We start from the raw sequence: 25,173 nt of genomic DNA on the forward strand, positions 1-25,173 counted from the left end.
AATCCAGTTTAGAGATCACTAGGGCTTGCACTACAGCCTGGAAGTCGTTGTGGGATAGGAACGGTTTTATTTTCCTGAGGATGCTCAATTGGAAGTTCGCTCCTTTTGTTGAGAGCACTAATGTACTTCTGCATGTTTAGTCGCTTATCTAGCATTATTCCCAAAAAGCTTGTGGAATCGATGTTTGGAATGCAGTTGAGAGATGTTAGTTGATTAATCCATTCTTCGATGTCTGGAGACTGTTTGGACGGGGCGATTAGGAGGAATTCTGTTTTGAGAGTGTTTAATTTCAGGTGATTAAGGATTAGCCAACTTTGCATTTTCTGAAGTGCTGAATTGAGGGACCTGATGTCCTCTGAAGAGGAGACTTTCAGGTACAGTTGGGTATCATCGGCATACATGTGATAGTGGATGTTGGACAATTTCAGAATTTCTGTTAGAGACTCCATGAAAGGGTTGAAGAGAAGGGGTGAGAGCGTGGACCCCTGTGGCACCCGCTGAGTGAGCAGTGAGGGATTAGACAGAGACTGATTCACCTTGAATCTTTGGGTTCTATTGTGTAGAAATGAGGAGAACCTGTTTGGCACAGTCCCTGATAGCCCCATTCTATGTTCCAGGAGATCGATTAGCCTGTCATATTTAACCGTATCAAAAGCTGACGATAGGTCGAGGAGGATCAGAAGGCATGATTCATTTTGATCCAGAATTCTTAGCGCATCATCAACAATGTGAGTGAGAGTGGATTTTGTGCTATGACCCTGACGGAAGCCGTATTGGAATTGGTCTAGCAGTCGGAATTGTTCTATGTGGCTGCATAGTAGGGTGTGGACACATTTCTCGAGGAGTTTTGCCAGAGTAGGAATGTTGGAAATTGGACAAATTGTGAATGCTAGTGTGATCTACAGTCGTGTTTTTTTTTTTTTATAGAAGAGGCGTGACCTGCCTAGACTTTAGGCAATCCTGAATATAGAACCTTGACGTAGAGGAATTAATTATCTTTGTCCATAGAGGGAGCTTGGATAATCTGATCTCATTGAAGACGTTTGATGGCAAGCGATCACTGAAGTGAATGGATAGTTTCGTTGCAGCAAGAGTTTAGAGAATAGTGCTTTCATACAACGTTTTGAATAGGCTCCAGGAAGCATTGTTTTTGGGGGGGAGAACCAGAGCAACTGGTGCCACTCCAAACCTGGAGGGATGGTGGGTAGATTCTCCAAAGCTGACCGTATTTTCAGTTCTGTCTTTGTTGTCTTTTCACGGAAGAAGGCGGCAAACTCCTCACAGTTAAGCTGCTGACAGTGTTCCATTTAGGGAGGGTTAGGTTGACTGTTTGAAGCTTAATGAGTTCAAAATCAATTTTGATCAGTTTTTGGCTTGCCCTAGTTGGTTTGTGAAGTAACTAGTTGTAGAGCATCTAAGGCGTTTGTTATATATATTTCTCAAAGATCTCAGCTGAGTGAGATGTTCAAGGCAGGGAGAGGATCTCCACAATCGGTCTGCTAGTCTCAGATTTCTTCTTTCTGTATTTAGACTACCATTGTACCAAGGTTTGGAGATTTTGGAGGACATTCTTTTTAGCTTTAGAGGTGCAACTAAGTCTAAAATGTTAGTCATCCAGCGATTATAGTGGTGTGTAAGGTCACGGATATCAGACGTGTCCAGAGGCGTGGGCAGAATGTTATCACTGAGGGATGACAGATCATTCAAGTTAATGGTACGCAGACTTCTTCGTCAGTGTCTGAGTTTCTTTAGCTGAACTTTATTAGCTCTCACAGATTCTGTGACGAGTAAGGAGATGCAATGGTGGTCCGTCCAGTCACAATGGGCGATAGATACAAGATGAATGGAGTTGACCTTACCGATGACCAGATCTAAGGTAGCTCCCTTGATGTGAGTAGGGCTATCACATATTTGAATGAAGTTGAGGTCTACTAAGAAGGATTTGAGGCTATTGACTGAGGAGTCATTCGTGTAATTTCAGTGGACGTTAAAGTCTCAGAGGAAGATCTGGATGCGGTGACACTCCGCGTTTGTTGAGATGATTTCCATGTTTTATTCTATGAAATGGAGGTTATCTCATGAAGGGTGGTGGAGTGTGTGGAATTTGCATGCTTACCTGTTGTTACATGAAACCTCAATGCACAGGTATTCGCATGACAACAAGGAATCAGATTGTAGTTGTTTAACTGATAGCTTGTTATGATGTATACATGCAATACCTTCTCCTTGTCCACTAGATCTATCTAGCCTAATGATGTCGTAGCTAAGGGGCACTAGTTTGTTAAGAATTGGTGCAGATGAATCGTTTAACCAGATTTCCGTCAGCATTAGGATGTCAGTATCATGACCAAGGATTAGGGCAGCAATGTCTGCAGCATGTTGTACTGCTTATCTGCAGTTGAGAAGCATGCATTTATGCTGTTGTTTGGAATAATGTCAGGTAGGCATAGTGGTGGGAACTCGAGTGAGGTTATTATTATTTAAGGATCTGGAGTTTACCCATGGTTCTCTGAACCGGTCCAAGTGGATTGCTTCAATTTGGCACATGTTATCTGTGTTAACGGTGTATGTTGTGTCATATGAGAGTAATAGGGATATATTATCCCTGTCATGCAGTGGGTCCTGTACTCTGAATGGCTGAGAGGCATCATTAGGGTGGGGTGAAGTTTTCCATCTTTGGTGTGTATAGCCCACTGGTGGTGAGGTCCCAATGGGTGTAGGGCGTGCAGAAAGCCTGGAGCAAGAGTTAGAGAGAGAGATGTGTGTGGTTGTGGCACTCATTATTCGGAGACCAACTTAACCTCTGATTATCAGATAACTCTGAGATGAGGTCTAATGGGATTTGGACATCCACCTGAAGTTGTTGAAGGGCAAGAGAAATCTTGTCCATTCTGGATTCTAATGCTGTGTGGGAACGGGTTCTCGGTATTTTGGGACAGGGGCTGGGAGAAGGGGGGCGAGTATGGGGAGGGAAGGTTAGAGAGATGCTGGTCAGCAGAACCTGTGGATGCAAGGTAGTGTTGTGAAGTGCATGAAGTTTGTAGGAAGAGTAGCACCTGGTCACTAAGAAGCACTGGGGTCGTAGAAATCACGTTGCTAGCTGTTAGGGGAGATCAGAATATGGGTGTGACATCGGTTTATCTATGGTGAGAGTCTTAGGCACTATAGTAGTGTCCGCAACAGTGTGCATGGTGGTCAGGGTTGTAGATGGGGCGATGGTGTGCCTTATGGGGCTTAGTGACTCAGAGCTCATTGCTCTAGAAGAGTGTTGAGTGTACAGACAAGTTTGGTGATTGCAAGAGAAGGATTCTGACTCACCTAATGTCATAGAAGAGTTGCTATTGGGTACGAAGGTCCCTGTGGCGGAGCAGGAAAGGGGTAGGGTCAGCAGAGATGTCGAGCTTGTGAGATGACACATTTTGAGGGTTGTCTGAGGACCTAGGATGACCTTGGGAGGGTGAGGATTCATTGCTAGACACTGTGTTTTTGATGGGGAAAATATTGTCAAAGATGTCCAGGTTGCAGTCTGAAGATTGGATAAGGATAGTCCTATTGTTGTAAAAGGAGATGGTTGCTTCTATTCTGTAAGGAAGGTGAGGAGGCAACCGAAGTCCAAGTCCATTAGAAGTTTTCTTGGATTTGATGATTTAGGGCAGTGAGTAAAGTGCCAACCTCCATTGATCAAGTCTTTTCGTTAAGAAGATAAGATCGCTTATTGTCGCAGCTTTTTTAATGCAGAAGTAGGGATCTGAAATAAGGGTTTCTGGGTGCGAATTTAGGATTCTGAGTTTTAAGGTTTTGGATGCGTTCTTTTTTAAGTTAGGAAGGTATTAATTGTATATGCATTGTTGTTAGACTGCTCCAAATTCGTTAGGATAGATCTTGAGGCTTTTGGATCCATATCCGGGCTTCTTACAATTGTTGACTAAGAGAAATAAAACGTAGACAGAAAGGGTCACGGAACCATGTGATAGAGTGAAGAGATCTTTATGTTCTGTGTACCTACTAAAGGTGTGCCATTTATTGGTGTGGTCATGGTGATGATGTAGGAGTTCAGGTGAGCAAGCTGTGTTTAGCACAGGAAGGAATCGGCAATACTCTAGGAGAAGCTTGGTGGGCAGTGTCCGCCTCTAAGCATTCACGGGAGCAGGCAGTGTTCAAGGCAAGAAGGTAACGGCAAGGGTCAGGGGGAGAAGGTTGGTCCCAATGTCCACCTCTAAGCGCTCTTAAACATCTTACTCACTTTCCACATTAAAGCTCCCTCCATTTTGTGCTGTTAGGATAAGCAGCCACTGTTGGAGGGCATGGTATGAAATTGACATAAGCAGTATAAGGTTTAGACATTGGAAGGAGAGTAATGCATTCTAGTGGATAGGCTTTAGTAATATACTGACCTATCCAAGATGGCTGTCACTTGAGTAGGATACATCATTCCTCTTTTTATTTCAGTGACACTCAGGAGAGATTCAGGACATAGCAGATTAGCGGGTGCCTCTTCTATTTCGACTTCTTCTAGCTTTGTTTCTGTAGTCTGGATAGTTTAAAGACACACAAGAGCAGCCTCTTCTATTTCTCTGGCTTCTAAATCTGTTTCTCGGGAGGTACAAAATGGCTGATTGCTGGGAGAGCAAATGGCTGCCAATGAATTTGATCGGGAAGCGAAGCCCGAAAAATGCCCAGCCAAGACAAAGTACTCAAGGAGCGGCATGTCAGTCCCTATCCCGGTGATCAGTGCAGCCAAAATGCTCAAACCACAACCTATGTCGGTGTCGTGTTTAGGAGACGTGACGAGGTAACGCGAAGGCACTGAGCAGCTGGACCTCCAGCCTCCCTCATCAATCCTCCAACTCCTCGACAACAGGGCCCCCTGCAGCGAGCGACAGCGGAGGCAGTGCCTGAAGCTCGTGGATTCGATCAAGCCGACTCCTCGTCACCAGGGACATCCCGCAGCAACTGACAGCGGACGCAGGACTCACAGCTCAAAGGAGTGGATTATGCCTGCAGTAGCAGTAGGAAGCAGGGAGTCCCCAACGCGGTGAGTACTGGGGGGTGTGGAGCTCGGTCATACCTCGAGTCCCGATGACCTTTGGTGCATTGTATATCTACTGGGTCTGTTCTCCAATACACCCTATGTAGCCTTTAAGAGCCCCCTGTGGGGTACTTTCTGTTTTTTTTTTTTTTTTTTTTTTTGAAAAAGTTTTATTGAGCAATAATTCGGTTACAAGTACGGGCCTACAACCACCCGGGCCGGCCGCTAGGTACAGAAGGAAATCTACACATATCAAGGCTACAATCAGATCCCAGGGCACTGCCCCGCAGTGGCTTCAGATAGTTCTCGAGGAACAGGAAGCGTAAGTCCAACAATCACAAAAACAAAAAGACAAACAATAAAAAACAAAAGGCGAGTTATGAGGGAAACCAGTGCGGGTCAGGCTCCCCCCGGGAAACTCCAGTCAGGACAATTGAGCAAACCGCTAAAGAGAGGAGTACCGGGAGGCCGGGGACGGAGGGGGGGGGGAGGGGGTCAAGGGAGATGAACGTCCATATGTAGTTGTTCCAAAAGGCGCCAGGAGCCATCAAGGGTCAGGGGGACATGGCGATATCAGTGTCTACCAGGGGGGGCGTACAGATGCCTCCGCGGTACGCGTTCCATTGCCCCCAAATTCTACCCCATGCCCCCGGCTTGCCACGGGCCACATACACTGTCTTCTCCCTAAACATACACCAGTCCATATTCTCCTTCCATACTGACACGGTGGGCGGCCGTTGAGCGCCCCAAAGTTGCGCTATGTCCCTCTTGGCAATCATGTTCCCTAGGGCCGCCCACCGAGTCTGAGCCGCGCTGTAGTCATTGGGCTCCCACACATTCAGGACACAGCGACGCACCTCCGGCAGCAGCACAACCCCAGTGACCTGTCCCATAACCGTGTGGACCCGGCGCCAGTAGTCCGCCACCTCGCGGCACTCCCAAAGGATATGAAGAAAGGTGGCGCTGAGCCCACAGCCTCGCTTACAGAGCCCGTCGTCGGAAAATCCCATCGAGACCAAGCGAGGACCCGTCACATACACCCGGTGGAGAATCTTGAGTTGTACCAACCGGAGACGAGCCGGAATGGCAACCTCCTTGGGGGACGACAGTGCAGACTGCCAATCTTCGTCGTCCAATTCCACCCCATCCCCAGTCCAAGCCTCCCGAAGGCGCACAAAAAGGTCCGCCCGGTGATTAATTAATTTTTTATAAATTAAAGAAATAGTACTATCAGGGACATGTCCGTCAAGTATGCGGTCCTCGAGGGGCGAGGAAACAGGGATCTTGGTCCCCTCCCCGAAGACCGAGAGCAGGGCGTGTCGAACCTGGGCGTAGCGGAAGAACTCCCTGTCGGTCAGCTCGTATTCGGCCTGGAGCACCGCGAAAGTCTTGACCGCGCCCTTGTGCCACAGGTCTCCCACTTTGCTGATACCAATCGTGTCCCACTGGTCAAACCCCTTCGTGGTCCACAAGCTGCCCAGGCGGTCGGAGGCAAACAAGGGAGTAGCACATGTTAATCGCTCACTCCAGCCCATGGCCGCAGTGGCAGCCCTCCAGGTCCGCACAGCAATCTTAGTAGGACCCGTAAGGGTCCGGCCAGCCAGGCGGGAATAAAGTGCCCTGTTATAGTTCCCGCCGGGAAGCAGGAACTTGTCCATCTCATACGCCGGATTCAAGCCGGGCGCATACGTGGCGTGGTTAATGGCAGATAGCTGCGAGGCCCAATAGTACCTGCGAATGTCAGGAAGCGCGATGCCCCCGTCATACCAGGGGAGAGTGAGCTTGGCAAGAGCAATACGCGCCCGCCCGTCCCACACCAGTCTCCTCTGCAGGCTCTCCACCTCCCGAAAGTAGGCCACTGGGATAACGTCGAAGGAGTTCTGGAGTGCATAGAGGAACCTGGGAAGGGACATCATTTTGAACAGCGCGGCCCGACCCAGCGGGGACAGGGGCAGCCTGCACCACCGGGCCGTGTCCTCCCGCAGTCGCCGAAGTGGACGCAGGAGATTCTGCTCATAGCGAGCCACCGGGTCCAGCGAAACGTATATCCCCAGGTACTTAAAGCCACTCAGAGATATTTGAATCGGGAGCCGAGGCGGCAGGAGAGGAGGACCACCAGAGATGGGATAAACGCAGGATTTAGACCAATTGATCGTGAGACCCGAATTATTCCCAAAGGAGGTCAGAACGTCAAAGAGGACGTTGAGTGACTGCCGCGGTGAGGTGAGATACAGGAGAATGTCGTCCGCATACAGCGAGACCCGATCTTCGAAGCCCGGGCCCCACCGGATCCCTCTAAGCGAGGGCTCCCAACGGAGCCAGGCAGCGAGTGGCTCCAGGGCGAGAGCAAAAAGCAACGGGGACAACGGGCACCCCTGCCTCGTGCCCCTGCCGAGGGCAAAGGGCCGAGAGACCCGCCCATTCACCACCACTTGCGCCATGGGTCCCGTGTAAAGGAGCCTCACCCAGCCAATAAATCCCTCTCCAAAGCCGAATTTATCCAAGACGGCCCAGAGGAATGGCCACTCAATAGTGTCAAAGGCCATCGTGGCATCCAAAGAAACCAGCACGGCCGGTTCGGAGAGGAACTCCGCCCTGGCAAGGGCACCGTGAAGACGCCGCAAGTTAAGAGCGGTGTTACGGTGCGGGATAAAGCCGCATTGGTCCGGATGAATAAGGTCGCACACGACACTCAACAATCGACTGGCCAGGACTTTCGCCAGGATTTTAGGCTCCGCATTGAGCAGTGAAATAGGCCGGTAAGAAGTACAGCGGTCTCGCGGCTTGCCCTCCTTGGGGATAACGACTATAGTGGCCAAGCGCTGGTCGGCCGGAAGGGAACCCGCCGCAAGAGAGTCGCGGAACATGCGGCTGAGGAAGGGCGCAAGCTTATCAGGACGCAATTTGTATAGTTCAATGGGCAGACCATTAGGACCCATAGCCTTGCCCGAGCGAAGGGAACGGATCGCGGTCGCTATTTCATCCGACGACAAGGGGGCGTCCAGCCGCTCCCGGTCCTCAACGGACAGGCCGGGCAGAGCTATATCTCTCAGTAGGAGGCGAGAGTCATCCTCATCTCTGTCAGTCACCGGGGAGTACACCGCCCGGAGGTGGTCAGCGAAACATTCCACAATCTCATCCGGCTCAGTCACACACACACCATCCGCGGCACGCAACTCGGGGACAACACGATTCACTCTCTCCTTTTTGTCCAGCCACGCAATCAACTTTCCCGCCTTGTCCCCCGCGTCATACAATCGGCCCTGCTGCTCCCTATACATAGTTTTGGCCGCGTCAGTGACCAGGGACCTATATTCGAACTGTTTCAGGCTAAGGGCATGTAGCCCGTCCGGAGTAACATTCGCCTCCAAGGCCGATTCCAACCCCGAGATGTCAGTCTCCAGCTTCACCACCGCCTCGCTCCTAACCTTCTTGGCCACCACTATCTGGGCGAGGGCGTGTCCGCGTATCACAGTTTTAAAGGCTTCCCAAAGGGACAACGCAGACGACACCGACCCCTCGTTTTCACTGAAGTATTGGTCCATGGCCTTAACCAGGCTGTCACGAGTCGCAGGGTCCCGCAGGTACCAGGGGTTAATAGGAGCTATCCGCCCTGCGGACCGCGACCCGGTGTCAAAGAGAAGCCACAGCGGAGAATGGTCGGAGATACCACGCGCCAGGTGTCTGACCTCTCGAATCCGACCAGTCTGCGCCGCGGGCATAAGGAAGTAGTCTAACCTGGAGAGACTCCCATGCGCCCCCGAATGAAAGGTGAACTGACACTGGGTCGGATGCATTAGTCTCCAACTATCCACCAAGCCGAAGGTCTCCAACATCCCACCCAGCCATGACTGGGCAGCGGGGAGGGTCCTTGGTGGGTGACGATCCAGTTCACCCGAAACCACAGAATTAAAGTCCCCGCCCATGAGCAGGAGGCCGTCCGGAAGGTCAAGCAGCATTCGACCCAAGTCAGTAAAGGTGGAGTTCTGGAGGCCCGGGGGGACGTAGACTGAGACCAGGGTAAGGGGCTGCCCCTCCCACCTCCCAATCAAACACACATAGCGCCCTCTGTCATCCGAGACTATCCTCGTGATCTCCACCGGAAGGGAGGTTCGCAGGAGAATGCCCACCCCCCTGGAGCCAGTTGTGAAACCAGAATGGGCTACGAGGCGGTATCCCCCCCTGTTCATCGCATGGCAGACATTGCCGACCAAGTGCGTCTCCTGGAGAAACACCACATCAGGAGTCACACGACGCAAATATTGCAGTACAACACCCCGCTTAATACGGTCCCCCAACCCATTGACGTTCCATGACATAAGCCTCAACCCGTCTCCCCCCATCCCCTCCAATAGATCAAGAGGCCCCCAGCCCGCAGCACGGTTCCCAAATATGGACAAAAATCAATACCTCGCCCTGTAAACAAAAAACACACAACAAAACAACCCCTCTTCCCCCCCAACCCCACCCCAAGTCCAACTCCCCCCACCCTGCACCCCTGCGGGCCAATGACCCCCCCCAACTTGCAGTGTGCCTGTCGCCCCCCTAACCCCATTCTACAAAAAGACCCCGGAGGAGGAAAGGGACCCGAACCCGCCCGCACCCCTCACGGGTCCTGGTAAGACACAGTGTGCAAAAGAAGTAAGACCCAACTGTACAGTGCAAAACCGCAAAAGCAAGGACCAAATGTCAGTCTAAGGGGACCCGTCACCTGCGGTGCCCCCAGAGGGCCCGGGCCGGCCACCCCCGTCCGGCAGCGAGTCCAGCCAGTCACTTGCGGCCACAGGAGAGTCAAAAAAGGCTGTCCGCTCTCCATGCTCCACTCGGAGTTTCGCCGGGTAGATCATCGAATACTTCAGGCCTAGCTCGCGGAGACGGCGCTTCACCCCTTGGAATCCCATCCGCTGTTTCTGGACCAGTTGCGTGAAGTCCGGATAAAAATTGATGGTCGAGTTCTCGTAGCGGACCGGGCCACGGGTCCGTGAAGCCTGCAGAATAGCGTCGCGGTCCCTGTAGTGGAACAGTTTAGCCACGATAGGCCTCGGGGGGGCCCCCGGCCGCGGCCGGCCGCCCGGAACTCGATGGGCCCGCTCCACGGCGAAGAATTTGCTTAGGCCAACCGGGGACAGCTGTTGCAGGATAAGTTCCTCGACCACGAGGTCCACCGGGCGGCCGTCGGAGGACTCCGGTACACCAATGATGCGGATGTTGTTGCGTCGGGCCCGTCCCTCGAAGTCCTCAAGCCGCCGGGCCATATGGTCGTTGACCACTCTAATGTCCCCAAGCGCGGCCCGCAGATCCGACACCTCCGCACCCAGGGTGGAGGTCCGTGTATCAAGGGCCTGGACCTTCTCGTTGGTTTTGGAGAGGTCTGCCCGAATCAGGGTGACATCGATCGCGACAGTGTCGATCTTACGGGCCAGGGCCTCATATTGCGTCGCGATGGTTTCCCTGATGCCCTCGATGGCGCCCATAATGTCCTGCAGGGAAAGTTCCGCAGAGACGGTCGTGCCTCCCCCCGCAGCATCCGGGGAGAGGCCAGCAGCGCCGGGGGACCCCCTGCCCTGGGTGTAGCGGTCCATGTTGTTGCTCTGGACCGCTCCCCCGCGCAGAGAAGCCTTGGTCTTGCGCCCCTCCGGACCCCCTTTGCCCGCCATGCGAGCGCCGTCTCTCAATGGGACCTCCGATCAAAAGGTGTGTGAGCGTCAGCAAAAGGACCACAAACTGTCAATGTAGGGGTCGGAGGCGTTAAGCCCACCAGTAGCAGATGGAAGCAAGCCTCGGGCAGAGGCCCAGGAGGCACCTCGCCACCTTGTGCACGCACGCCAGCCGATCTCCTGAAGGCCAAAACCGAAACCGAAAGTGCTGAATCGGCAACTGGCACCGCGCTGAGGCCGCTGTTGTTCAATTGCAGCCCGGCCCCACGGGTCACCTTCACCCCGGCCACCTCCGTCGGGTGGGTCCCAAAAGTTCCGACGACGACAACTCAGGATTCCCAGGTCCGATTAGAGTTTTAAAAAGAGATATATGATCAGCTGGTCTTCATCTCCCAGATTCCATAAACCAAATCAGGATAGTCTCAGGATATATTCCGAGGAGCAGAAAGGGTCCGGGGAGCCCTGTGCTCACGCGACCATCTTGGATGCGCGCTAGGCTCCTCCCCGTGGGGTACTTTCTTAACACTTCTGAACCAATGTTACTATGTTAGAATGCGCGTGATATTCATACCTGCCAAGCAAGATAGATAGCATAGCTCTGACAGCTCACACTCCGACATTTGTTTTTATGCATGCTAAACCATTTCTCTGCTGCTTTCTAATTCACACCATGAAGATGTAATGCCTGCAGTGCTCACGAGTGTTGAGATGGCATCCGGTTTCTAGATCAGTGCACTTAGAAACAGTATTCATTACCCCTTTCTTTATTCTGTTGTGGGATGATTCTTTTGGACTTAGAGGTACCAGGCAAATTGAACTCAAGATGCACGTAAGTTTGTGAAATGCATGAATGAATCTTTATTTTCACCACTTATACTACAACAAAACATATACATCGCGAATTGCGAGGGCGTAAGGTATAACCTGTGTAATAGTGTTCCTACACTTTTCCCAGGGATCTCTATTGAGGTTTTGACGAAAGCCACCAGCTCCGGCCTGGGCTTAAGTGGTTGAAACATGTAGACCTGTTATGTAGCTAATTTAGGGGACCAGTAATTTATGCCTATTTGAAATCCCTCCTGTTTGTAACCTTACCCAAGTAACCATAAAAATAATTTAAAAGTTTTACCTGGAGACTTGAGGTAATTTTAAACTTCCCTCATATCTCACTGAAAATCTTCTTTAAAGAACCCACTCCTCCAGGAGGTTGAGCCCACCCAGACACACTAGGTGCTCTGAGTGAGGATTCAACGATGAAGCATGCCACTAGAGTATCCTAGTGGGTGAATTCTTTAAAAAATATAAAAGAATTCCTAAATCATGAGATGTATTATTCTGGCTTCATTCCCCCTTGATGGTTGAAAAATATTAGACCCTCGAACCAAACTCGTAAGTACACATCTGGACCTGTGGAAGACTACGAAGGACTGCTGTGCTGCTCTGTAAGAACAACTGCTACTCTGTTGCTCTGCTGCCTGAGTGAATGACTGGACCTGCATCTTGAACCCAGGGCCCCCATAGTGACTTCAAAGGATTGTCTTTTGTATCAAGACCTTCTGTACCTTAGCCAAGTAATATCCTTGTAAGGAAATTTGTACCTGCTCTTCTTGGATCATGGCTGCTTTGACACGGCATTCTTACATGGCATCTGCTGGGCAACCAAGTGGTGTTTCTTGCATGCTTTTGCCAATCGCTTTTTCTTCACAGCCCAAGTACTCCTTGATTTATACTTTGCCAGGGCTGAGTTTAGACCGCCCCCTTTATGCTCCGGTCAGCACGAGGCATCAGAGCCAAGATGGGATCCAGCCAAGAGCTCCGCTCTCCATCGGACTTCGAGTCTGAGGAAGCCTTTCTGCACCGAGACTCCGATGCACCCTTCAAAATTGAAAGCCCTTTCAGTATCTCTGGCTCCTTCGGTGCTGAATCCAGCATTGAAGACTAGACCTCATTCCACGGTCCGATCAAAAAACTCCAACCCAACAGGCCATCCTCCAGAGTCTTCAGGAGCAGATCAAAGATATACAGACGCAGATTTTCATACATCCCTGCAGGGGGAAGAACTTTACAGGTACCGCAGTGACTTTGCTCAATAAAATTAGGCTAGCCTACAAGCACCCCCCCCCCCCCCCCCCCCCCCCCCATCTCCTGAAAACACCGCAGCGTACCATGGATTTATACAGCAGGCAACTGCATACCTTAAAGTAGAAATGCACACCAGTTCTGAGTTCAACCGCTTCCTAGTGGAGATGCTCTCTAAAATGGAACACTCCATTGATTTCTTCCTAATGTTGAAGAGATGCACAGGACTTTCCCGACACCTTGAAGGAGCCGGTAAAAGCTCGGATGTTCACACCTAGGGTGGAGAAAAAATGTAAACCTTCTTTCTCTGGCCTCACATACATGAAGGGTCATAGACTCCCTAGTGGTACATTTCGCCTGCAGATGCACTGCTGCTCAAGTGTCCGGTGAGGCTACCAAGCCTGATAAGGAGAGCAAGTGTATAGATGCAGTGAGGAAGAGGGTAGCTGTCAGGCCTGCATGCATTGGTGTATCACCAATTTGGTTGGCCTCTTGCTCTCTATGGCAGGGCACAGTGGGATGAAGGGTTTATTGAAGCACTATCCCTACGATTTCAGGAAATGGGAGGAAGAGAGGATTTGTAAGGGCAAAACCATCTTTAGCTCCACCATATGTTGTGCCCATGAAGCAGCTGATGCCACAGCCAGAGGAGTAAACCCCTTCTCTATACTCCGGTAACAACTCCAACAAATGCAGAGGCAAAGGCACTCCTGGTAAGGGAGCCTCTGCCTCCGAACACAGACTTACTCCCAGATCCTCCATGATCACACAGCACCCACTTGGGGGAGTCTTTAGGGTTTTCTCCTTTGCTGGAAGACCATCACCATAGACTGCTGGGGTCTATCAATTATTGAGGACGGTTATTGCTTAGAACTCCACCAAACCTACTAACTCGCCCACACACCCTTAGTCCCAAACCTCTTTATCTGTTACAAGAGAAGATTGAGGCGCTCCTCGTAAAAGAAACAAAGAGCCAATGCCCCAGGAACATTGGGCCGAGGCATCTACTCCCTTTACTTCCTCATTCTCAATAAGAATGGCTCCCTCAATCCACTCCACAAATGCATGCTCTCAGAACATTTCCATGTGAACACCTTGCAGGATGTTATTTCCTTCCTACAGCAAGACAACTTCATGACCACACTAGACCTAAAGGGCGCCTACTTTTGTGTAACCATTCTCAGGTGCTACCACCGCTTCACGGTAAGGGACCAATACTACCACTTGGTCTTCACCGAGTGTCTAGCAGTGGTAACTGCCCACCTCAGATGGGTTACGCATGTGTTCCCTTACCTAGATGATTGGATGATCAAGAGTGCTAGCAGGCAGGAATGCCTGGCCCACATTCAGGCTGCTGTTTCCCTGCTCCGCAGATTGGGATTTACTGCCCATGCTGCTAAATCCCATCTCCAGCCTCTTCAGCTCCAGCCCTTTCTAGGGTCAACCCTAAATGCAGTCCCTACCAAGGAGTAACCAATTGATCAAAAGGTGTTTGCATTTCAGCAGCTACAACCTCTTTTTCTGCCACATCGATCTCTCACAATTAGAACGGTAATGCATCTCCTGGGGATTATGCACTCCTGCATAGCCATAGCTCCACATGCCAGGATTCATATGCATCTGCTACCTGAGTGTCTCATGACACAGTGGTCACAAGTGGAAGGTCTTTGGGAGGATCTAGTGTTAAGGGCCAACACTTAGGGCAGGCCCTTTATGGACCTAATCCCTCCGGTGACCATTACTACAGACACATCACCCTAACCGATTGGGGGGGGGGGGGGGGCACATCACCTAAAAAAGATGACAGTCCAGGGTCAGTGGCAACCTCATCAACGAGGGCTCCTAAAACTGTTGTCCATCCTCGTAGCTCTCAAGGAGTTTCTACGGACGTTCAGGGCAAGCTAGTCCTCGTACGGGCAGACAATATGGTCGCCATGTATTAACTCCAGCAACACGCACATGCTCCTGTTAACTGTCAATATTGGGTGATTCACACTTGGATACACCTAGCAGAGTACTTCCCAGGGCTGGACTAAAACTTAGCAGACCTGCATAGTAGGACGCTGCAACAAGTCCATAGGTAGGAACTCGACCCACAAATCCTACTTCTGTACTTTCATTGTTGGTTGGGTCCAATAAATAAACCCCTTCGCCACTTGTGAAAACACAAATACCAAAACATCTCCTCCAGGTTTCTAAATCTATGGGTTTATGCTATGGGTGAGTCTCTGTGGATGAACTAGTCATGGATCTTTACCTGTGGTTTTTCTCCTCTCCTATTTCTCTCGTAGGTAGTGATTAAGCTTGGGCAAACTTCCCTCACTCTCATCCTGGTGGCTCCCACATGGGCTAGACACCCATGATTTTTAACCCTTCTAGAGATGTCCATCGCTCCCCACGTAAAGCTCTCAAACAAACCGCAACTTTTCACACAGAACTAAGGCAGAGTCAAACATCCAGACCCCAGTCAACTCAACCTTGAAATCTTACATCAGAAGTCCCAGCATTTGGTTTCTTTAAACTACCTCAAGAAAGTATGTACATCTTCAAGGAAGCCTGCAAACCAGCTATGAGGGCCTGCTATGCTGCTGGCTGGAAAAGATGTGCCTACTATTCTGTCTCAAATCTCATAGACTCCCTTAAACCAGCCTTCCAAGACATTGTATTCTACCCTCTACATTTCCAAAAATCAGGGCTAGCCTACACCTCCATACAGCTACATCTAGTTGCCAACGCTGTATTTATGCAGAACTGAAAACACTTTTCCCTGTTCAACATACCTATCAGCCATAACTTTATGGAATGCTTTGCACCAGTGCTTCCTAAACGTTTCAGAACCACAACCTTATTTTTTGCACCTACGAACTTCCACAACCCAGCTAGCTTTAATGGCTTCGGCAGGGACATTTTTAAAATATTTTTAATGTAATAGGAGCAATTCTTTGTAAACATCAGGGCCCTGAATGGCCCTTTGAAATCAGACTGTAGCCAAGAAATTAATCTGCCAATCAAAGTGGCAGATGGTGAACTGTACTGGAGTCTGGATCTGGGACTCTTTTCAGAGTGGGGTGCTGGCCTGTGGCATAATAAATTTACTCAAATAACAAGGCTTTTGAAAAGTCTTGGATACCAGTGATTGTTACAAATTTGAGAAACCAATTCTCCAGAAGTGTATGGGTAAGACTGCGCGTTGGAGTTTCCAAGGCGGCTATCGCTCGGCAACGCCTTTAGTCGCGAGTGGAGCTCAGGCTTGCGGTACGCCTTCCCACCCATCCCACTCCTGCCCAGGGTTTTGAAGATGATCCGGAGCAACCTGGCCCAGGTCATTCTTGTGGCTCCGACCGGGCGAGGAGCGTCTGGTATCCAGAGCTTCTGAAAATGAGTATCGATCCTTCAATCATGCTGCCACTTCTGGAGGATATTCTGTTGCAGCAGCAGGTTAGGGTCCTTCACCCGAACCTCTTCGCCTCCATGCGTGGAGATTGATGCCATTTGACCTTCCTCCTGAAGTATGCAGCGTTATTTTGGCAGCCACGGGTCCCTCCACTAAGACGGTGTACGCCTGCTGTTGGCAGAAGTTTGTATTGTACTGTACTGAAAGGTCTATTGACACTCTTTCTGTTTCTCTTTCTACTGTTCTTTTCTTCATTCTGACCTTTGCCCAACAGGACTATGCTTCGGGAACTCTCAAGGGTTACCTTTCTGATCTGTCTGCTTTTTTGTGGTGCCAGATCTGACCTCTCTCTTTAAGTCTCATATTGTCAATAGATTTCTAAAAGGGCTGGCTCACTTGTTTCCACCCACGCCCTTTGTTATGCCACAGTGGGACCTTAATTTGGTCCTCACCTACCTGATGTGCGCTCTTTCAGCCTTTACACTATTGTCCCCTCCGGCTGTTGACCATCAATACAGCCTTCTTAGTGGCAATTACATCTGCCCAGAGGATAAGTGAGTTTCAGGCATTAACTTGCACGCCTCCTTATCTGATGTGTTTTCCAGACAAAGTGGTGCTTCGCACCCAGCTTCCTTTTTGCCAAAAGTTGTGACCCCATTCCATCTGGGTCAGTCCATCACATTGCCCACCTTCTTTGCTTCCCCGCATCCCTCTAAGGAAGTGGAGTGTGTCTATCGACTTGACCCAAAAAGACCATTGTCGTTCTACCTTGACCGCACAAAAGAGTTCCAGGTGGACGACCAACTCTTTGTGGGGTAGGTGGGAGCGTAGAAGGGAAGGACAGTTTAGAAAAGGGCTATCTCTCGCTGAGTCGTTTTCTGCATTAAGATGTGCTCTGCCCTGGCAGAGAAGCAGCCCCCTGAGGAATTAAGGGCCCATTCCACCAGGGCAAAGGCTGCGACTACGGCCTTGGCTAAGGGTGTTCTAGTCCCAGACATCTTTCAAGCAGCAACCTGGGCATCATTGCTCACGTTTGCCAAACATTACTACCTAGACAATCAAGTCCGCAGAGACTTCCTAGTTTGAGGTACTGGTCCGCAACTCGCCGCCAGGATGGTGTGGCTTGGGTATCTAATTCAAAGGTAAGGAATCTTGAGCTAGAAGTATCTATCAGATAAACAAGTTACTTACCTTTGGTAACGCATTATCTGGTAGAGACTCTATCTAGCTGCAGATTCCTTACAGCCCCACCTATGACTCCCTGCTGTGCAGACTAATGTTGTAGATCTAGGGTTGCTTCCCTGTTCAGGGCCCTAGTTATGCACATGACAATGTCAGTTACTTTGTGGCTCTGCTCTTCTGGCTTGAAATATCAAAAAGTACTGACGTCTGCGCGCCTGGGTGGCGCCTATATAGGCACCGCAACGCCATAACTGACGCTGCTGATGGTGTCACACAGAGCCGAATGACCCCTGGGAAATTCAAAGGTAAGAAATCTGCTGTTAGATGGTGTCTCTTCCAGATAATGCGTTACCGAAGTTAAGTAACTTGTTCACCAGGATGAAGGCAACTTCTTCAGCACTGTTCTTTAGTGTCTCTGTCCTGGATATCTGCCATGCTGCAACATGGGCTTCAGTCCACACCTTCACCAAGTATTATTGCCTGAGATCCATGGTGATTGCCTTTTAGCATGAATCTGCGCTGCAGGGTTTATTGGTTTGACCATCGTCCCAGACCGCCTACCTGGGAGGCACTGCTTGGTCATTAATTCAAGAGGTGAGGAATCTGCAGGCAGACCTATCTATAAGAACAACAAGTGACTAAACTTGACTAACTATCTCTTTGATGGATACTCTAACTACATGAGGATTGTTTACCGATCAGGCCCTAATCTGGCAAGTGGTCATGTGACTGTTTGTAATAAGGTAACCAGGTTAGTTTTGATGCAGTGCTTCCTTCAATCTTGTTAGTCTTGCCTTTAATTAGCGGGTCTGAACAATAGGGCTAGAATCTAATGCTCGAGCACTGCCTGGGTGTCTTGAGTAACTTTGTAGTATCATGACAAATGTAGTTTCAGGAGAAGAGACTGGAGTTGTGGTGCCATATGTTGGCACAGAAGAGCTATTTCAAAGGTTTGCGATCCAGAAAAGTTGATGATTCCATGATTTCAGAATGATGGTTACTGAAGGTAAGTAACTTGTATGTTGGTTGGAATGTGTAACTGAAAATAACATTGTAATTACATTTCCTTTTGTTGCAGGTAATGGGAAGGTTAGCCCTTGTGCAGCTGCTGAGGGCAGTTTTACTTCTCTCACAGGACTTCTGGAAGTAGAACCTCTTCACTTTACCTGTGTTTCTACAAGTGATGGAACCAGGATAGAACGGGATGATGCAAGTACGTTTACTGGTATAAACATTTTTAATTATTCTTTTGATAGCAAATGAAGTAATTGCCCCTGATGTTTGCTTGTACAAGTTTACATTTCTTTCTCCTAGGCCTCCTAATGTTGTGATATTTGAATTGCAATTTCAACAGTCCCACAGTTGTCTCATCCCATGTCTTCATCAAATCTCTATCTCTAAACTACACAGAAAAGCAAAACTGAATGATTCTTCAGTTAAGGGAAAAGATGGTAAAACAAGAACCTGCTGCAATGCGTTTTCAGTATGCAAATTTGTTGATACTTCACAAAACTTACCAGTGTTTGGCATTTAATTTTCTGATGGGTAGGCAGATTATGTTTTTCTGTTTTCTGTGACTCAGAATACAATGATCGTGGCATGGGTAGCAGCAGATACACATGCTCTGCATACTCCTGCCATCTATGTTTGGGCTTGGACCTGTATATCTGTTTTTCTTTGAAGAAGTCTTTCGAGTCACAAGGTCAAGTGACTCCTCCTATGGCTGATTAGCTCCATTATTTGATTGTTTTTTTCCTCCGTCTGGTTTGGACGTGTGTCACTGATGCTCTAAGTCAATGCCACATGACACTCCTCATCAGGGCCTTTTGATGTTTCTTCTGCTGTTAGCACAAAACAGTTGTGTTCACTGCAGTCTTTTTGACTTCGTCCCAGTTCAGTTAGTTTCACGTCCGTGCTATCTTCAATGCTTTGTTTGGGACCTAGTCCCCATAAGGCCCTGCTCCTTGGTTTCCCTCCTCAAGAATGTGCAGGCTGCTATGGAGAGGACCCCTTTCCAGTACTGGCCGAAGTGTCACTTGTGGCAAGATCACCATTCAGTCTATCACCCTCCTTGTCGCTGGAGCACGACGAGACCTCTTGTCTCACCTGCCACGCATTTCGGTCCAAGAAGATCCTTCATCATCAACACGATCGACTCCTCTCTCAACGCAAGATGTTGCACTGGCACTGGCAAGAGGAGGATGCTCCGACATCTTCGGGAAGGACGTCAAAGGGGAAACTGGTGCCTCTGCTGATCAACCAGCAGCTTTCAGCCCATGGTCGAGTTCTCCATCGGGCTCTGATGCCGAAGGTCAACTGCTAATGCCCAAAGACGAACACGAGGACTGTGAGTACTGTATTCTATCACCAAAAATAGCCTGTCGACCCCTGCCCCTCAAAGGGGTTGAGCTCACTATAAAACCAAGAGCTTTCCCGGCTTCTACTGCATTGGAGCTGACACAAAGCTTTGGTGCCATCACAGACTCCGATCGCAGTGCCTGACAGATGCATAAGACCAAGCCTTCCTTGATGCCTTCTGGTTCCTCTGCAGCAGCTCAGACAAGCTTTTCTGAGCTGAAGCACTACGACGTCCAGACCTCCTTCTAAGTTAAAACAGCCATTGGCGCTTATTGACCATCCTCCTTGCCCGGGTCCTCATATTCCTCCTATATCCCCCTAGATCATATAGACCCATTATGTGTCCCATTTGACCTAAAGTTCCAGGATGATCCTTCAGATGATTATGGTGACAATGACCCTGACCTACTCTACCCAGCTAATCCTTCCCCTACTGATGCCGGCACCTCCTATCACAAGGTCCTTCATGGGGAGGTTACCTTTCACAAGGTGCACTTATTCACCATCACAGAGAAGGAGGAATTCTTGGTAGAACCACGCTCGCACATAAAGCGCTCAATACAATAGCTACCCATGCTCAAGGGCTTGTTGAAAATCCACCTAGGATGTCTTTAAAGACCGTGTTAAGGCCTGAGTAGCCACGCCCAGGGCTTACAAAAAATATATGGACTCTCCTTCGGACCTGCCTTACAGCGGGTAGCCACTCAATCTACCACCTATTGATCCATCGCCAGCTTGGGCAGCCTACTCTCTAGGCATGACTGAGCACACTGGGATGAAATGGGAGATCTCATCCAACACCTTTTGGGTCCGTAAAGGCAAAGGGGTCAGGAGCTCGTAGCGGAAAGCCAAACCTTCTCTAATACAACCTTTTGGTCTGTGCTTTGGACGAGGCAAGGGGTATTCACTCCAACGTTCTCATCCGCCAGCATGCCTGGCTTGGTGTCTCTGGCTTTAAGCCACAAGTCCAACAGGATCTCATTAACATTCCCTTTGATAGGGAACACCTCTTCGGGCCTTAAGTTGATCAGATGCTAGAGAAAATCAAAAATGGACACAGCCAAGGCAATTGGGCCTCTTCAGCCCCATTGCCCTGTTGGGCCTTTCATCACTCAGTTGCGTGGTAGCACTAAAGCAACCTTTCCAGAGGTTTACACCTTATCCCAGAGGCAACAGCATCAGCAAGTCTCCCGAGTTTATTCCAGAGGTGTCTATCGGGGGATAACCACAAGGACAGAAGTAGAGATATTGTGGCAAAGTGAGCCTTCCCTGCCAAGCAGCGACTCCCCTCTACCGACCACATTGCTCGTTTTGGGGGCGCTTGCATCAGTTCCTCACACAATGTCAAGAAAGCACTTCAGACCAATGGGTTCTGTCTATTGTAGAACAGGGCTACTGCCTGGAACTCACTGCTCCACCACCAAATCTACCCCTCAAGTGCAAACACTTCCGCTTCACAGAACGCCAGTGCCTCCTCTGTGAGGAAGTAGACACACTAGAACTCAAAGGAGCCATGAAGCGCATGCTGCCACACAAGGCGGCAGAGGAGTGCACTGCCTGTTTTTTTGTATCTACAAGAAATATTGGTCCCTCAGACCCTTACTCGACCTCAGGCCCCTCAACAAATACATCATTTTGCAGCGCTTCCACATGGTTACGCTCCAGGACGTCATTCCTCTGCTGCAGCGAGGAGACTTAATGACCACCTCGACTTGAAGGATGCCTGTTTCCACATCCTGATCAAACCTGCGCACTGTCGATACCTCAGATTCATGGTAAGTAGGTTGCACTTTTAATTCAAGGTTCTGGCCTTCGGAGCAGCAATGGCTCCCAGAGTCTTTAACACATTTCTTGCATTTGTAGCAGCTCAGCTCAAGACCTGTTTCCTTACCTCAACGACTGGCTGATCAAGAGCACAAGCGGATAGTAGTGCTTTGTCCACACCTAGCTCACCCTAGACCTTCTCTTCGATCTCAGTTTCACCATCAACGTGGGCAAGTCCCACCTCCAACCCCTTCAGATAAAGTACTTTCTAGGGGCAATTCTAAATTCAGTCACTGGGAAGGGGTATCCCAGTCTTGGTCCAAGCCTTTCAACTTTTGCTGCCTCTCTTTCAGCCAGCTTGCCAGCTAACCATCAGAATGGTAATGCATTGGCTCGGTATGATAGCATCATCCATCGCCATTGTTTCTCATGCTCGATTACACATGTGTCCACTTCAAGAGGGCTTAGCAGCACAATGGTCACAGGTGAAGGGTATCTTGAAGGATCTGGTGTTGAGTGGGGCCAACATCCATTGCTCTCTGCCGTGGTGGAACAGCAACAACTTGTTGCAGGGCAGGCCCTTTCAAGAACCAGTTCCCCAAGTGACCATCACTATGGACACCTCTCTCATGGGATTGGGGGGGGGGGTGCATTTTTAAGGAAAGTACCATTCAGGACCTGTAGATGCCCCTTGAGCAGACCTCCAACATAAATTATCTGGAATTACTGACAGTCCAAGTGGATCTTAAAGCTTTCTTCTGTCATGAAAACAGAAAACAGTTGTGGGCAAAATAAACATGACTGCAATGTATTACCTTCGGAAACAAGGGGACAGACATTCTCTCTAGCTCTCGGCGTTAGCACTGAGCATTTGGAGTTAGGGAATCCACCACAAGGTACATCTGCTAGTGGAGTTCCTGCCAGGAGTGGACAATGACTTTGCAGACTTCTACTTCCAAATTGTGCACCCATATTTCCCCCACATAGCTCTGTTCGCAACTTAAAAAAACAGCAAATGCTCAAGCTACGCCTTCAGGTTTCCGCACCCACAGTCCATGGGTAATGCACTATGAATGAACAGGTCAGGGATATTTTCATAGGCTTTTTTGCATCTCCTATTTCTTCCATACAAGGTCTGGAGGCTACAGCAGATGTACCTGTGCCTCATCCTGCTTGCTGCTGCTTGGGACACACAACGCTGGTGCGTAACCCTTATTAAATTGTCTGTAGTCCCTCACAAGAAGCTTCCCATCCGGCCAGATCTTCCCACTCAACACCAGGGCACAGACAGACACCTACACCCCAAGCTGCTAAACCTAGCGATTTGGCACCTGAGATCTTAGAGTTTGGATACCTCAGTCTCCCCACTGTTTGTGTTTCCATCCTCAAGGAGGCTCACCATCCCAATGTTCGAGCCTGCTATGCAGTAAAGTGGAAGAGGTTTGTCCACGACTGCCTACCCAAACACATCGATCCACTCAAGCCAGTAGTGCAAGACCTCATCTGTTACATATTTCAAATGCAACATTCTAACCTGGCTTACACTTCCATTAGTTTGCCTTTGGTGGCAGATGCAGCATACTTACAGAACAGGGAGCACTTCTCAAAATTTAGAGTCCCCATCATTAAGGCCTTTATGGAGGGACTTAAAAGTGTTATCTCCTCCAGCCCCATTTTGGAACCTCATTGTAGTCCTCATTAGACTCTTGGGGCCCCCTTTTTGACATTACGTTTCTACCCTGGAATGCATATTTTCTAGCCACAATCACTTCTCTCATGCGAGTGAGATAGATCCAATCTCTCAAGCTAGAAGAACATGTTTTAAGGTACATGCTGACAAGGTAGTACTTAAAACTAACCCATAGATTCTACCCAAAATGGTCTCCCCTTTCCCCTCAACCAGACCATTGAACTCCTGGTGTTCTTCCCACACCCAGACTCCCTAGCCGAGAGATCCCTTCACACACTAGATATCTGATAGAGACTACTAGCCGCAGATTCCTTAACGTAGAATTATCCCCAGGCCTGAGACTGGACCCGTAAAACTTTCTTTGCCCCAGCATCTCTGAGCGCTGGGGGGCGGTACCACGCGACTCTGCCCTGACGTCGTCCACGGGCATGACGTCAGCGAGGTCACATAAGCCCCACCCCGGCGCGCTGACATCAGTTTCCTTCTTTTCCGCGTGCAACGCGGATCCGGATCGTGTCCCTGCCTGATTTCAGGCCTTCTTTTTCATGCTTTGCGTTGTGGGACAGTGAGCGAATGCCTTCGGGCTTTAAGGCGTGCTCGTCTTGCGCGCGTCAGATGTTGGTGATGGACCCTCATTCTATTTGCATGTGGTGTTTGGGTGAGCACCATGATTCAGCCAGCATCTGAAGCCTAAGCCCCGGCGGGAGCGCCGGATGAAGCTCCTTCCTTTTTTTTTTTTTTGTCCTCATTTTGCAATACTTGTGTCAGGTTTTGATATAGGAGACCAGTGCTGCTATTTCAACTTTCCTAGGCCAGCAACGAATTTTTTTTTTTTTTACTGGAGAGTTTTCTTTGCAACTGGAAACCTGGTTATCGCCTAGACACAACGGAGGAGACCAACCGCCCTTAATTGTTTAGAGTATTGCCAGGATTAAAATCATTGGACTTGATTTTGGTCACAAAAATTAGAGAAATGCTCCTATATTTCCCAAAAATCTTATTTTTTTCTAGGTCTTCCACTTCTGTCTAATTTGTTCACTCTACCAATTGATTTCCACCAATCTAAGTGGTTGGGTGGTGTAGTACAAACCCAGTTAATACATATTTCTCTACGTGCCAAAAGGATTAACACAAAAAGTAAATTCTCTTGTCTTAACCCTAAATTGCTTATATTTACCTCTGTTTTATAGATCCCAAAAATTACCAGTTCCATACTTGCAGTTATTTGTTGACCGAAGAGGTCCGTCAGTGTCTTACCAACTTTTAACCAGAAGTCTTCGAGCTGGGGGCACTGCCAGAACATATGTACATCATCCGCCTTATCTTCACCGCATTTTGGGCATTTTTTCGCTTGTTGTTGACTTTTGAACTTTGAAAGTTTCTTTGGGGTCCAATAGGCTCTGTGAATGGTGAAAATGTGATTTCTCCTTAATGCGGCGGACTGGATAATACCCCAACATTTCCCCATTGATACTTGCCATATGTTCTGAAGATCTGTAGTAGGCAGTGAGGTTCCCCAGGTTGAATCTGGAGTAGCAAAGTTTTCTTCTCCAGCTGTTATTAGAGACCAGTACCACAATGCAACCTCTTTTTTCTGAAGGCCAACTCCGAGCATCATGAGTTCCAGTTGCTGGTTACCCTTGAGTGGTTCCGTTATTGAATTTATCCAGCTCAATAGTTGGTAATATTTGAACTTTGACAGATGAGCTTCTGTAATATCTGTTAACCCGTCCCAACCTATCAGTGTGCCATTTAGGATTAGTTCCCCCCAGTTCAGGATGCCTGCTCTCCTTAACGGTAAGGCCAGTTGATCTTTGAGGCAATCCGGAGTCCCGGGGGAGTCCTAAAGTTGCGCGTATTAACTATAATAGGGGATTTTTATGGTTTTCCTGATTTGCAGCCATAACTTAGCCGCCGACAGGAGGATTTTCAGTTTAATCTTTTTGAAGAATTTTTGGTGACCAAATTTATATAGGAAGTGTACCCCTGTGTCTAACATCGCTTGTAGGTGTGGTGGATA

General features: G+C 49.1%; 1 protein-coding gene across 1 annotated transcript in view; it reads left to right on the forward strand.

Annotated features, from left to right (window-relative positions):
• BIRC6 (baculoviral IAP repeat containing 6) overlaps window positions 1-25,173 on the forward strand; it is a 1,973,616-nt gene that overhangs the window by 493,914 nt on the left and 1,454,529 nt on the right. Inside the window, exon 23 of the mRNA XM_085609819.1 lies at window positions 18,420-18,554. Within this exon, the coding sequence (XP_085465945.1) occupies window positions 18,420-18,554 (135 nt within the window). The remainder of the gene's footprint in view (window positions 1-18,419; window positions 18,555-25,173) is intronic.

This window comes from Triturus cristatus, chromosome 6, assembly GCF_964204655.1.
Source record: "Triturus cristatus chromosome 6, aTriCri1.1, whole genome shotgun sequence".
Classification (NCBI taxonomy): Eukaryota; Metazoa; Chordata; class Amphibia; order Caudata; family Salamandridae; genus Triturus; species Triturus cristatus.